The sequence below is a fragment of the Populus euphratica genome, unplaced genomic scaffold (assembly GCF_000495115.2).
Source record: "Populus euphratica unplaced genomic scaffold, PopEup_1.0 scaffold1766.1, whole genome shotgun sequence".
In the NCBI taxonomy this organism is placed as follows: Eukaryota; Viridiplantae; Streptophyta; class Magnoliopsida; order Malpighiales; family Salicaceae; genus Populus; species Populus euphratica.
In genome coordinates, this window is record NW_011501607.1 from 21,640 (window position 1) to 37,548 (window position 15,909).

General features: G+C 34.7%; 1 protein-coding gene across 2 annotated transcripts; it reads left to right on the forward strand.

Moving 5' to 3' along the window:
• The first annotated feature begins 205 nt into the window (after positions 1 to 205).
• Positions 206 to 11,175, forward strand: LOC105118144 (ATP-dependent RNA helicase DHX36-like). Of its 2 annotated transcripts, XM_011016023.1 has the most exons (19): positions 206 to 836; positions 1,212 to 1,366; positions 1,464 to 1,551; positions 1,800 to 2,045; positions 2,567 to 2,662; positions 3,427 to 3,615; positions 3,710 to 3,869; positions 3,942 to 4,072; positions 5,508 to 5,681; positions 5,772 to 6,044; positions 6,241 to 6,435; positions 7,142 to 7,345; positions 7,525 to 7,594; positions 7,721 to 7,869; positions 8,613 to 8,921; positions 9,278 to 9,337; positions 9,471 to 9,623; positions 9,725 to 9,835; positions 9,959 to 11,175. In XM_011016023.1, the coding sequence occupies exons 1-19, from the start codon at positions 465 to 467 to the stop codon at positions 10,430 to 10,432; spliced, it is 3,609 nt and encodes a 1,202-aa protein (XP_011014325.1). In that variant the 5' UTR covers positions 206 to 464; the 3' UTR covers positions 10,433 to 11,175. The 2 variants fall into 2 exon arrangements, with proteins under 2 accessions (XP_011014325.1, XP_011014326.1); XM_011016024.1 differs by lacking the exons at positions 206 to 836; positions 1,212 to 1,366; positions 1,464 to 1,551 and adding an exon at positions 2,262 to 2,319 and having other exon boundaries at positions 1,958 to 2,045.
• The last annotated feature ends 4,734 nt before the right edge of the window (positions 11,176 to 15,909 follow it).

Sequence of the window (15,909 nt, forward strand, 5' to 3'; positions counted from 1 at the left end):
AACAACATGTTTGTGTTTATGAATATTTTTTTTAATGTTTTAAAATATATTTATATCATCAACACATTATTTAAGTTAATCTTTAAAATTAACTTAAAATTCTATCTACGTAGAAAATAGCAGGTAAAAAGCCGAGGAGGCCGAAGCTCCTCCAAAGCTCCACCATCCAAAATTGCCCAAAACAATTTATAAACCAAAAAAAGAAAAAAAAAGAAAGGGGGCTATCCATTCTTCAAACTTACAAACAACCCTCATTCTCCACAATCAACTAACCCAGCGAGAAAGAATACAACCCTCTCACCTTCTCGCTCAGCTGCACTAAAATTTTCAACAACACAGGTTGTTGTCAGAGTTGTAGAAGTAGTATTTCTGAACCATAAACCCTAATTCAAGCAAATGTAACAAAAACACTTCTAAAACCCCAGCAAGCAACCGAAAAAAAAGAAAAAAAAGAAGAGAAAACCATGCCTTGCTGTATCAGAATGAACACAATCATGTCTCTAAGACCCACTTCCACCAAAACAGCAAAATCTCTCCATTTCCATTACAAAGCTAAAACCACCCTTAAACCCTCTTTATTTTCTTCATCATCTTTTGTTTCCGTTAGAAACCACCAAACCCTATCTTTTACTAACCAGCCATTGCCCCGCCCTCTTCGATTCAGGCATCATGGGATTTTTTCATTCAAGTGTTTTGTTGTTGCTGATTTTCATTCCAAGGAACTTGCTTTGCCATATACCAGGTCTATACAGAGCTTTAATTATGGCAGGTTTGCTTACCGGGATGTTTCTAGTGATGAATCCGATTATGAATTAGGCTCCTCCCAGAAGGAAATGGTTGGTTTTTAGTTCGATTTTGTTTGATTTTTCACAATTTAGCTCTTAAAAGTGTGTTTTCCCCCCCTTTCAATGCTGATTGAATATATCATTTGCTTCAGCTGCCCTTTTTGTACCTTTGAAGAAAAAACTATGCCTATTTTCAGCACACTCGATGAAACTTTGTTCCTTTATGGGCTGGTGATTTATCTGTAGGGTTTATAATTAAAGTGAAGTTCAAGCATGTAACCTGTTTGTTTTTTTTCTTTGGTTGCATTGAGGAAAAATGTAGTCTTTTTTAAGAAATGGAATTTCTTGGCTTTTTAAGCACATAATGAACAATATTCTCACTCATACAACTTTAATTCGTATTTGTTGTTGATTCATGTTTCTTAGACTGGCTCGACCCTTGACAACGTTGATGATTGGAAATGGAAGTTAACCATGCTTCTTCAAAGTAAAGATCAGCAAGAAGTTGTATCCAGGGAGAAAAAGGACAGACGTGATTTTGAGCATCTATCAGCTATGGCAACCCGAATGGGTTTACACAGGTATTTTTAATCTTTTCTTAAAGTGTAAGCATTTGTTTTGCTGTTGCTTCATTATAACCATTGCGTGCTTAGTTTGAATATAATTTATTTTTTGCAGCCGTCAATATTCAAGAGTTGTTGTGTTTAGTAAAGTCCCCTTGCCAAATTACAGACATGATCTGGATGATAAGCGTCCACAGAGAGAGGTATTTTCTTTTCTTAGTCCATGTCCCTCACTGTTCAGTGTATTATATTTTTACAATATAACAGAGTAATGAATTGATAAGCTCTGATCATTCTGTTAGAAACTTGCTGTCAAATACTTATCAGCTCATTAGATCCAGGGGGGAACTTATTGTTCTTATCACTAATTGAAGCATGTGCATAATTCTTGGGGGGCTAAGTTTCTTCATTCATATAATTCACTTTTGCAATGCTCTTGAAAAACTTATAGGTGATCTTACCTTTTGGGTTACAAAGAGAAGTAGATGCTCATTTCAAAGCTTACATTTCCAAAAAGCCCACGAGCAGAGGATTTTTTCCTCCCAATTCCTTGTCAAGATCAAACAGTGGTGGGAGTATGGACACCGATGAAAGAATCTATGAGCAGCCAGAACTGTCAGTACAAAATAGTGTTGCCATGGAGAGAATTCTTAGTCGGAAGAGTTTGCAGCTTCGTAATCAACAGGAAAAGTGGCAGGTAAATTTACCCTGATCAGTTTCACAGAGTTATCTTTTGCAACAACTGCCCTTCTTGTCTGTCAAGTCGTTTTGCATTATAACTTACCATGATTTTCTTTACATACAAGTAAAACAGTGGTGCACTAGTGTATATTATGATAACTTAGTAGCTTGTGCCTTAGTACTGTTTTTCAATGTTCTTGGATTTTGTGATGAAGCACTTGGTATATTTTAGGTAAACTTTGGTAGTGGCTCTTCCACTTTTTGAGAACGTTGGCATTATGTTTCAGGAAGTACATGAACATTTTAAAACTCTTGTAAATTTATTTTCTGTCAAGGTTGTGTAGTGGATATGCATCTTAAACATCCTTAATTTTATATTTGTTCCTGCTGGAACTTCCGAGTTTCTGCTGTCAAATATGTTATCATAAAGTATTGGTTCTATAAGGAGTTAAAGCACATATTTTACCTCTCATTTTCTGCTATACATTCATGTAACATTACAAGATATGGTGTTGATGGGTGTTAGTTCTTGTGTAGGAATCTCCTGAGGGCCAAAAGATGATCGAATTTCGTAGAAGCCTTCCTGCATATAAAGAAAAGGATGTGCTGTTAAAAGCTGTATCTGAAAATCAGGTGATTGTGATATGTTCTTTCTTGTAATTGTCTTCCGATTGCAGTCCTTGCCTTTATGAGTTTGTAACTCCTGCTAGGACAGTTGTTTTTTCTTCAATTTCAGCATTCCTTCATAATTCAATGCTAAGTCTTGACCAAGATGGAACTCGTTTATTTTTTCAATAAAATTTGTTCTCTTGGGATTCTTGGACAATTTTATATGCTATGTCAAGGAATGCATTTCTCTCCAGTTTGGTTGTTGAGCAAGTAGGATTATATAGTATATTGATACCTGATGCAGATGGTTTGGAGCATGACCAAATTTTGTTTTTAATACAACACCTCAAATGGTTTAAACAGTGACAGTGTATCAATTAATGCATATGGAGGCTACGCTGTGTGTTCTTATGGTTTTATGGGTAGCGATGCACGAGAAGGCCCAATAATGATTGAAAATAAATTCCTGTTTGGAAACTATATTGGTCAATTGTAAGCAGTGTCCTCAATTCAAGTAGGTGCATTCTTAAATGTAAGAGACAAGAATTGTATATAGAAAAGAGCAAGCTGCTTAGGCAATAAAATTTGAAGAGTTAAAACAAAATTGTTATGTGACCGAGTTGTCTCAGAGGAATCCTGCTTTGAGAATTAAATTTTGCTAAATCCATCTCTTGAATCTAATATAATATGGACCACTCAAGTCATCCAAGTGATGGATGTGTGCATGAACAAATGATTATGGTTGCAACTAGCATTTATATTTACAACAAACTGATGCATGTTTGCAGGTTATTGTTGTCTCTGGTGAAACTGGTTGTGGTAAAACCACACAACTTCCTCAATACATACTAGAATCTGAGATTGAAGCTGCTCGCGGAGCTGCATGTAGTATTATATGTACACAGCCTAGAAGAATATCGGCTATGGCTGTTTCTGAAAGAGTTGCTGCAGAACGAGGGGAGAAACTGGGAGAATCAGTTAGTCCATGCCTCTGATGTGATGAATCTTTTATTAAAAATCAGGAGTTTGTAAATTATTTTGATCTATGCTATTTTGCTCTCGTTTTAAAAGGTTGGTTATAAAGTTCGGCTCGAGGGTATGAGAGGAAGGGACACTCGACTTCTATTCTGTACGACTGGCATATTGTTGAGGAGATTACTTCTGGACAGAAATTTAAAAGGTGTAACTCATGTCATCGTTGATGAGATTCATGAACGTGGAATGAATGAAGGTAACTTGGAATTCATTTAAGGTATTTGTTGTTATATCACTTGATATTTACCATGGTTCTCTTATTTGTCAGATTTCCTTCTTATTGTACTGAGAGATCTGCTTCCTCGTCGACCGGAGTTGAGATTGATTTTGATGAGTGCAACCTTAAATGCAGAGCTTTTCTCTTCCTACTTTGGTGGTGCTCCAACAATTCATATTCCTGTAAGTCTTATATTGCTAATTTCTGTCCTGATAAAGTGTAGGAAGCCAATCCCTTACCCTTTGAAACCAGCAGGCAAAGATCTTGTTAATTTTGCTGCTTAATTTAACTGTACGGGTTAACCTCTTAGCTTATTTCAAGTTACTACTTACTAATTTGGTTGCCTGTTCAGTTTTTTGGAATTTCTTGATGCTTGGGTGGCAGAATGCTTTCTCTAGAGTTTCTTTCACTCCTTTTTTTGGTTTCGCCAGTGTTCATTTGCTCTTTGTTCTTTTGCCACCCTTGTTTTTGGTGCAATCCATTTGTATACCTCTCTGCATACTCCATTACTAGTTAAATTGAAAGTCCTAAGCTAAGTAGAAAACAAAGAATTAAAATCCAAAATTAACCAGGAAAATGATTAAAACAGGAAAACATTAACTTCAGACTTTATATCAAATGATTTTGGGTTTCTTTGTGGACTTTTTTTTCAGGCTTGTTCTTGTCAGTCTGGTTCATAAACTCCTGAGATAATTGTTCTACTTCAATATAGCGAAGATAAAACTAGGGTTCTCACGCTCTAAGGTTATTGACCAAATTGTAGAGAAATGTAGAGAAAATTCTTTGGTATTTTATTGAATCTGAATAATAGTCTTGATCTTCATAAAATAAACTAGATATCCTTATTTATATTAGTACTAAAATAAATCCTTTATAGGAAAGGATTTCTAATTAAAATCCATCTAATTAATAGAATCTATCTAATATTAGGATTACTAAATAGTAAAATAATAATTAAATTTAAAGATTTAAAGCCCTAAGCTAAGTAGAAAACAAATAATAAAAATCCAAAATTAACTAGGAAAATAATTAAAACAAGAAATAAAATAACTTCATATTTCAACCTAGTCTATAAACTCTTGGGATAATTGTTCGACATCATAAGAACATAGCAAACAATATGGTTTGGCTTGGACATAATACTAACCTTTGAAAATTGGTTGATGCATGGACATGTAGTTTTAGACTTATGTTGAGTTAGATACAGTAGAAAAACGAAGAAGTGGTGTGTGCAACGAGCTAAAGAATGAGTAAACATGTCATGTTTTTTATTTTATTCTTCATGAAAATACTTAACAATGGTTACTTTCTTATGTATCCAATCTCTTAAGAGAATGTATTAAGATTTCCCCCCTCTTCACCCCCAAACCAAACACCTCCTAGATGTAAAAGATTGTGCTTCTCTTGTTAATTTACCTGCAACATAACTTCTTGGTGTGCATTATTTTTGTTCTTTTCTCTTTGGTCATGCATGCACTTCTTTTTTTATGTTACAATTGTGATTTCTGATAACATATTTTATTAATCCAAAGTAGAAAGAACATGATTTGATCGTTTGGTAGATTCAACACGTCTTTCTCTTTTTGGACGGTAATGGTTTTTTGCCCAATTTTCCAGGGTTTCACATATCCTGTCCGTGCACATTTTTTAGAGAATATTCTTGAAATAACTGGGTATCGGCTGACTCCTTACAATCAAATTGATGATTATGGTCAAGAAAAGACGTGGAAAATGCAAAAACAAGCTCAAGCTTTCAAAAAGAGGAAGAGCCAGATTGCTTCTTCTGTTGAGGTATATAAATTCATGAAATTGTCTGATTCATGTAACATGCATGAGTTTGTTTTTTCACCAAGCTATATCTGCCTTAAAACTTTTTGACAGGATGCCCTTGAAGTTGCTGACTTTAAGGGGTGTAGTTCACGCACTCGGGAGTCTTTATCTTGTTGGAATCCTGACTCAATTGGTTTTAACCTCATTGAGCATGTTCTTTGTCACATAGTTAAGAAAGAGAGACCTGGTGCTGTGTTGGTTTTTATGACTGGTTGGGATGACATTAACTCTTTAAAAGATCAGCTACAAGCTCATCCTATCTTGGGTGATCCTTGCAGAGTATTGTTACTGGCCTGCCATGGTTCCATGGCCAGCTCTGAGCAGGTGATTTCATTGTCTTTCATATGATATTGAAATAGCACATAAATTAAACCCCTAATTTTTGCTTTTCCTTTTTGCCATTTTTTCTTGTTTCCCACATTTTCGTTATTGTTTGGAGATATGCAGTGAATTTGTATTGTTTATTCCAGCGATTGGCATTTTCCTGATTCCTGATCCCTTTTGTATTGTTTTCATCCAGAGGTTAATATTTGATAAACCTGAAGATGGAGTGAGGAAAATTGTCTTAGCTACGAATATGGCTGAGACTAGTATTACTATCAATGATGTGGTATTTGTGGTTGATTGTGGAAAGGCAAAGGAGACATCGTATGATGCTTTAAATAATACTCCTTGTTTGCTTCCATCCTGGATCTCAAAGGCTGCTGCCCGGCAAGTAAGGCCCATTCTCTTAAACATCAACTTTATGAAAGTTAGGTTGGATGTCCATAGGAAAGTGGCCAGAACGTTACTTTATAAGATGTTTGGTCTTGTTTATAATGTGTATTGTCCACATAAATTGTTAATAAGCAGAAAAACATTCCCTTCTTAGGCTTTTTTTATAGCCCTAAAAGCAGCATATTATTGAGTAAGTTTGTAGATTTTAAACTGCATTATTTACAATCTCTATATGATTAAGAAACTCTCCCAAACATTCTCGATTCTGCATGCTAAATCATTGCAAGTGGAAGTTCCAAGTACAGTTGATAAAATAGTTGTTAATAGTGAAATGGTCTTCCCTTTTGGTTCTTTGGCATAAAGATGGTATGGTGCAGGAAAAAAGGGAGGTAGACTGGATAGCAGATCTTTTATCCAAATCCAAACATACATCCAGAATATTTTTGATTAATTTATGTGCAGCTTGCCAAAATTCTTATTTTTATTAACAATAATGTTTCAATCTGCCTAAATCTTTTTGACTTAGCTTTGGCATGAAAAATTCTGTCAATTTTCCACATGCTTGTTGTTGCACAGAGAATTTTTCTGTAATTAAAATGATTTAGGGCTTTTTTTTAAGGGTATGGTTTCTCTGGACAATTGCTTTTGCATTGAGAGTTAGTTTTCTGGTTTGGTTATAATGGTGTTTGGTGTTTGCTTTTCAGAGAAAGGGAAGAGCTGGTCGTGTTCAACCTGGCGAGTGTTATCATCTTTATCCCAGATGTGTTTATGATGCATTTGCTGACTATCAATTACCAGAACTTTTGAGGACACCTTTACAGTCTTTGAGTTTGCAAATCAAAAGTCTCCAACTTGGAAGTATATCAGAGTTCCTATCAAGGGCCCTGCAGCCACCAGAGCCTCTATCGGTAATTCCTAACTGAGCCTGTTATCAAAATCTGCATATTGGTGATCTTGCTCGTGCCAGTCTTCTGGCTTGCCACTTTAATTTTCGAGTTTTAACACAGCTCCAACATTTGCTCTCTTTCTCTCTCTCTCTCTTTTTTTGGTCTACATTTAAGTTTTCTACATCTGTTTTGTGTTGTAGGTTCAAAATGCTGTTGAGTATTTGAAGTTGATTGGGGCTTTAGATGAGCATGAAAATCTGACAGTGCTAGGTGCAGCATTTGTTTTTCTTCCAAAAGTTCATTTTGGATCTCATATCCAATTTTCTGAGTTTTTTTAAGATAGTGATGGTTAATTCTTCAAATAATTGATGCTAAATCAGGATTGGTGCTTTTCAGGACGTCATTTGTCGGTGCTTCCAGTTGAGCCTAAGCTCGGGAAAATGCTTATATTGGGGACCATTTTCAACTGCTTAGATCCAATAATGACTGTCGTTGCTGGTCTCAGTGTTAGAGATCCATTCTTAATACCATTTGACAAGAAGGATGTAAGTCTCCAGCACATCTATAGTTTCGCCTGATGTTTTGATTAATCTTTAGTGTGTAATTGATGATATTCTTTTCTCCATGGATTTAGTTTGGTAGAACTATCATCATATCTTGATCTGATTCTTTTAGGCATAAATGTATAAATATATGTAAGAATGATAGGAGGGTATGGCTGCTTTAACTTGGAAACTTATGCTTTGTTTACCATGGTGTATATGATCGAGACGTAATAGAAGACTTTTTAGAGGCAAGGAGAGAACTGCCTTTGATGTCAAGTGAATGTTTCTGAGAACCTTGTTCCATTGGTTACCTATGCATATTTCTTTTTCTAGTTTTTTTTTCTTCCTCAGAAGATTTGGATCCCTTGAGTTCAAGGTCTTAGCTCTCCTTTCTTCATGTTTCTGTTCTTGTTGTTTGTTACGGTCCTGTCAAATAAATCTACTTGATGAAAGGAAAATGAGTTTTTATCTCAACATTCTTTCTTAAGAGATTTTCAGTTTGTAATATTTAAAATTAGCAGTTCAGAGATGCAGAAAAAGATTTGTTTGACCAAGAATATACACAAGAAACCACGTCTTTATCCCTTTTCTGTTCTTTGGTCAAATTTCAATTGTTCATCTCTTGAGGGGTTGTCTTGTCTCTGGCAGGTGTTTTGTTGAAATCTATGATGATGTTTTAAGACCAAGTTTCATGTTGTCAATTACAAGGAGTCTAGGAATGACTTGCAATTTTTTCCTCGCAGCTCGCAGAGTCTGCAAAAGCACAATTCGCTGGTCGTGATTGCAGTGACCATCTTGCACTTGTCCGGGCCTATAATGGTTGGAAAGATGCAGAAAGACAACAATCTGGTCATGAGTACTGTTGGAAGAATTTTCTTTCTGCACAGACTCTAAAAGCCATTGATTCCTTAAGGAAACAATTCTTTTACTTGCTCAAGGATACTGGACTGGTTGATAAGCAGATAGAAAATTGCAATTCAAGGAGCATTGATGAGCATCTTATGCGAGCAGTCATCTGTGCTGGCCTGTTCCCTGGATTGTGCTCTGTTGTGGTGAGTCATACCGCAAATTTGCTGTGTATTGCTCTTTATTCTCTTTGATTTTTCAGTTTTTTACATTCAAGAAACAGTTTCTATTCCTCGCCTAGTTCATGCTTCCAGCTTCTGTTTGTCATATAACCTGAAATTCCAATGAGCCAAATAGAATGAATGGTGCTTTAGGCTTTGTTCAAGAAATGGATTGGAGAAGTAGGGCATGGGTAGGTCAAGGAATAGAAGAGAAACAGTTATGAAGTGCTAGGGCCTTTCTATTAATTGGAACATAATCACAGGCTTTCAGTGCTAGTAATTAGTGAACCTTTTCTTGTTGAGATGGTATAATGTCTGCATCATATGATTTTGTTATGTAGAACAAAGAGAAGTCGATAACACTGAAAACAATGGAGGATGGCCAGGTGCTTCTGTACTCGGTAAGTTTCACATCTGTAGATTCCATGGTCTTCCTTGAAGGCACTGTTCTATCTACCCTGTTTTTAATTGAGGATACCACCACATTCAAATTTATAATCATTCATTTGTTTTTCTGAATGTATTTCACAACAGAATTCTGTGAATGCTGGGGTGCCCAAAATTCCATACCCTTGGTTAGTTTTCAATGAAAAAGTGAAAGTGAATTCAGTTTTTCTCCGTGATTCAACTGGTGTTTCTGATTCCGTGCTGCTTTTATTTGGAGGAAACATTGAGAGGGGTGGACTAGTAAGTTTTTTAATGGTTTTCTTGTTTGCTTCTCCTCCTCTTCTCTTTTTACATCCATTTTTATGCTTCCTTTTGCTGAAACTATTTATTTATTTTGATAGGATGGGCACCTAAAAATGTTGGGAGGATACTTGGAATTTTTTATGAAACCCACATTAGGAGATATGTATTTAAGCTTAAAACGTGAGCTTGAGGAACTGATTCAGAATAAAGTAAGTATTGTTTTTTTGTGCAAGTGTTCAAATTATTTGATGATTAGACACATTTAAGCTCTAGAGTTTTCTATCCACCCTGTCCTAATATTTGGGTGTTTGATGTTTTTTCGCTGCTGGCAGCTTCTAGATCCCAAGTTGGATATACAGTCCCACAACGAGCTTCTGATGGCAATAAGATTGCTGGTTTCAGAGGACCAATGTGAGGGTAGATTTGTATTTGGTCGACAGCTGCCAGCACCCTCAAAGAAGGCAGAAAAGGCCAAAAATGTTGCTGGTGATGGGGGTGACAATTCTAAGAATGAGCTTCAAACTTTACTTGCCAGAGCAGGGCATGAATCACCTGCTTATAAGACAAAACAACTGAAAAACAACCAGTTCCGTTCTACTGTTTTCTTTAACGGGCTGGACTTTGCTGGGCAGCCTTGCAGCAGTAAGAAACTTGCAGAAAAGGATGCAGCTGCTGCAGCTCTACTGTGGTTGAAGGGGGAGACACATTCATATTCCAGAAATACTGACCACTTCTCGGTGCTTCTGAAGAAGAGCAAGACCACAAATCAAAACAGAATCCCAGTTCGTGGTGGTAAATGGAATTAGGGTGCTGATAGAGAACTAAGTAATAAACTATCAATATCATTTACAGCAAGGAAGAACTAAAGCAATTTTTTGTGGACCCGCATGTTGGATTCAGATACTCCAGTTTTCAAATGGTAGCTGAAAGGAAACTCAGACTTCACTGCACCTCTTGTTTCTTAGAAAGGTGTGAGATATAAGATACTCCAAAGTCAGAAGGCTCCATTTCTACCCACCTGAGTGGAAGACACAATTTCTCTATGCACTGGTCCTTGTGCTTCAGTTCAAAGATCTCATCCATCCACATGTATTGCTGAATGAAAGGGCCACTGTCACTTCTATATCCGGCCACTGTCACTTCTATATCTAACTACTGTCAGTATAGTGAATGAATAGCATTATCATCCTTACCAAAATTACAACAAGTGAGGATTCATTTGTAAAACAAAATATTTACACTATTCATCTATTTATTTTCCATCAAATTTTGGTAACTGATGTCATAAATGGTAAAGGAAGGCCAACAGAAACCTTTGCCTACCTTCTAGCATTGGATGGTTTGGTCAACTTGCACAGCTTGGCGCATGGAAAAGCCCTGAGATCAATTAGCTTGTCAGAATTATTGTTCAGTCTTGTAGGTAATATACTTCTCATCCATTGTTGACCATGCCATATTAATGGTTAAAAGATAAATGTTTTCTATTCTTTGGTTCTGGATATAAAGATGTTTCCAAGCCTGACTTTACTGTCGATATTTTTGTTTTATTTGTTTCTTTGTTATTTGATCTCTGATCATGTTACATATATGTTGCTAGGACTTGATATCATGATCTTGTGATTTCATTTTACAGTTTCTTATTTGCTTGGATTGTCAAAAATATTTGGAATAGTTTTGTTTCGTGCTAATTAAGGGATAAAATTTCCACTTTTCAAATTAAAATGTTAAGAATAGAATGTTACGTGGATTTGCTATATCTTAATACCTGTGCCATTCATTTTAAAAAATAAAATCATGCTAAGCTGCAGTCACGTTGACACCTGATAATGAATTCAATTAAAGCAACCATTCTTGGCTATTACAGGACAAATAGCCAATGAACGAAAACTAAGAGAGCAAGCCAGGCCTGCCCTTATGTATGTGACTATATCCTATACTTGATTGCTCTTGAGGCTGTAGTAGAAGTCTCAACACTCTTGTCTGCAAGAATGTTGCTGTGTTGGTAGTTGCTACTACATATAGCCTCGCGCTTTGCTGGAGCTCACTAGGTATCAATTGCATAGTTTAGAGCTTTCTTTTCCACACAGTTCACCCCGAACAATCTCATCACTCTCTTTTTCTCCTGTAATCTGTAGAAGATGGTGTAAGTTTTTTAATGACTTGCTGTGGTTACAGTCCTGGAACAAAACTGATGCTAGTGAATCTCCATTGTCAACGTTATTACTTTCTTGATGTCTTTCTTCAGAACACTCTTCTTCAGGTTCGCATAGTGATTGAACCACGTCTGAACGACTGCCACATTGTCTTCTACACTCGAAAGCTATCCTGGTTAGCTGGTAGTTCTCCAAAAACTTGTGAGAGATGGTCCGTTTAGGAAGCGAGACACTAGAATTCTCTTGTTTGGCTATCCAAATTTTGTATTGAGAATGGTTAGCCAGGGAAGTTATATGTGTTTACATCCAACATTCAATTTACGTAGAAACATTGTTCACATGTTGATTCATATCCAACTCACTTCTCTTGGGTTACAGGGACAACAGGCAAAGTTGTCAGCATATTTCTGCGCCTGGATTGAGGTTAAAATTATCACCATTTCTGTTGGTTGATTGTGCATATAATGTTCTTTTGATCGTGAAATTGTATAAGTATGATCACGAAAACAATATTTTTTTGGTTGGTGGAGCCAAAGTCTGTTATTGATATAGAAGGCACTATTATAGAAGATCACCTTCAAGTTGTTGGTTGTAAATTTGGCATTCGTGTTTGGATTCGTGGTAAGGGCCAAGAGTTTGCATGATTTTCCAAAATTGGATGCTACGTCTGCAATGCCCTTTCAAAGTGATATTTAACTTCAAGGCAGCAAAAGTTTGCATAAGAAAAAAAAACAAGACAAGAAAAGCCTGATTGTGCCAGAGTACCTCGCATTGCACTCCAATCATTGAATATGCTTGAGCTGTGTTTCATATACAGTGATCACAAACACAGCTCAAGCATATTCAAAGATTGGAGTTTAATGCTAGGCACTCTAGCTCAAGCATATGCTAATATCCTTGGATAGTTTGCTAGGCAGAAGCCAAACCCAAGTCGATGACAGACAGCAGCAGCTGCTTCCAAGGAGCAAGACCCAGTTGATGACAGTGTGTTCGGCACAAGCCCAACACTTGGCACCTCTGTTTTCTCTCTCTCTAAAATTACAGTGATACACACACACACACACACACACATATTTATATATATATATATGTGTTACTGTACCCCAAAACCTTTTGAGATTTATTCATTTTTCTTCTTAAAGATTTAACTAAAAATTACCGAACATTGTGAATTTTTCTGTCCATCTATCCCCTGAACAAACCGAAAAAACCACCTATTGGGATGACTCGAGTGTATGTAATAGACAGAACATGTTTTTTTTTCTTTTTGAAGAATAAGTTTCTTCCTTTCATTTTTAGATTGGAATATTTGTTTATTAAACAAAACACACAACATATTATGGTCCGACCCGAGCTTTCCTATGTATATTGTTCCTATGGAAAAAGATGTAAACGGTATCTATGCACGATTTGTTAAAATTGCTACTCTTAAAGGGCAGATCCGATGGTTAAGAAAGTTTATTCTATCTATTGATTTTTTTTTTCCATCCCCACAACGTACTATGTAGATTTATAAGCTGTGCCTTTAAAATCATTTGGAAAGAAAAATTAACTTTGATTAAGCTACAAACCAGTATAAAAATATACCTGATGACAATCGACAGAAACTTCCTTTTTATAAGTTAAATGCATGAAAAATACTACAAAGTGTTTCCCTATGTTTTCATCATCCAAGACAATAAAATTATTGTTGTTATTTTTTTTTCTTTTTCTTTCTTTTATACTGCAAACCCCGTGGTTCTTTAGCGAACATATTCTGTTAATGAAGGAAAACCGAAAGTACCAAAAGAATTTAATGAAGTTAATAGATACAGCAGGATAAAAAATTCCCCAATGCTAGTGTTTTTGACTTAATAATTTATAGCTTAGATTACATGAGCTTTATGGATTATCAAACTCTTTAACCATTAACTAAATCTAAAATAATGTGAGTTTGACAAATTATTTTAATTAATAATTTTAGATTTAATTATTTGTTAAACCCAAGATAATATAGATTTGATAGATAACCTATACCGAAAATAATATAGGTCTAATAAATTTTTAAACCCTTTGAGCTTAGCTAATAATTTATGCATGCAAATAAATTGCTTATTGTATTTCATGTTAATGTGTTAATGGAATGAAAAAGTGAAAAACTATTCTTATATAACTAGAATATTATTATTAAGCACATGCACTTCACTAGAGACTAGAGACAATTGAAGAAGCTAGAGTTTTTATGATAGAAAAATTAGTTACTTAGTTACTCTTCCTTACTCTGAAGTTTTGTCTGGCATTAAAAAGTATGATGAGTGAGAAAGTATCAACTAACTTTTGTTTCATTTCTTATAAATGATGTAATTGATGAAGTCATGAAAAACATTCAAACAACGTATGGATTTTTCATGGCTTTATCATGGGCTGATGGTGGCTTGAATATCTATTTTCATGAGCTTATGTTGTTATTGAAAAACCAATCTCTTATAAGAATATGAGATAATTTAATGCTTAAGTTAATAAATCTAAGAACATAAAATAATGTATAAAAAAATAAAAAAAAAATAAAGTTACTGTAAATTCATATTTAGGTGTAAATTGTGTCTCAAGGACTTAAAACTTATATGCTTGCATGGCATGGCCATGGTTGTTAATAGTCATAATTTGTAGGTTGAACTTTTAATAACTAAGAATATCTTTATATCAAAGTTTTTAAACCTGGCTCGATGACTGACTCGATTTAAGGTCAAGTTTCAGGTTTTGATCGGGTCACTTGAGTCAATTCTGATTTAAAAAAAAAATTAAAACGATGTCATTTTAGTAAGAAAAAAAAGTCAATGAGTTATAACTGGGTTCTTGACTGGGTCAACTAAGTCATACCAGATTTTGAATTCTTTTATTTTTTCTTAAACCCAGCCTGATTCTAGTTCCAAGTTGACTGAGTTTCAGATTGACCTGTCGGACTGAGCTGAGTTTCAAAACTATGCTCTATATGATTATTAATGCTTTGGGTTTTGTGTGGCTAGAACTTGTGTATGTGTGGCATGCACCACTGAATGATTGGTTATCTTTGTGTGGCTAAGACATAAATTGAATTTTGTATGATAAGCAAGTATATTTATACATCAACATCTTGATCTTTTTTTTTTTTGTTATGAAGGAGAGGGAGAGTATTATTGATGGAGAAATTGATTGCGACAATTAGCTAATCATGCTAGCTATGTTAGTTATTGTGCAATGCCATGATTGATGTGCCATGGACTATATAGATAAAAAAATATTGGTGATAAGCAGTATTAATGACGCAAAATAACGATGCATACTCTACATAAAAAAAATTATGTGTGCATAGAAAAAATTATTTACATGAAGAATTTGTATGTATGGCTTATACTAAACTAAAAAAAAACATATAAGGATATATTAGGGCAAGATCGGTCAGATTAGGTTTAGTGTTGGGATGAAAATCCCAGTCATTTAGGCTAAAAAAATTCTAGTTATTTGAATTAGAATCAAATAATGAAAACATTTATTTTTTATTTTAGGTATTATTAGGAGGGTTTTAACATCATTGTAGAGCAATGTTATGGTTCTATTATGAATCTCTTATAATTGAATAGCCATGTAAGAATATTTATGGATTGATGGACAAAGTTAAGTCTAAGAAAAGACTTGGATTATATATAATAATAGATGTTTGGATTATATATAATAATATATCTGATGAAAGATCCATAACTTTCAATCTGATCTGATGATTATATCACTCTTAAATTTAATTAAAAGATTTTACAAATTTAGTTATGTAAAGATTAACTCAATGTAACCGGATGAGGTCTAGAAGACCTCTAAATGAGGTTAGAAAGTGTTATTTAAGCTAGTTTTGTTTTTTTTTTTTGGATTTTCTAGTTTATCAAAGTTGATTTTTAAGTTTACTTATGAAGTTATAAACTTATTCAAGAGATAAATTACTTGGAAAAATAATAATAATAAAATTTAAAATTAAGTTTTTTTACGGGTCGATCCTGTTTAACATAATTATGTTTTGCTTATTCTTAGTGTTTTTCTTGTTTGTGTCATGAGCCTTTAGTAAATAGAGTAATTCAAAATAAATCACATAATTGTTTTCTAAATAGTCAGTATCATTACCA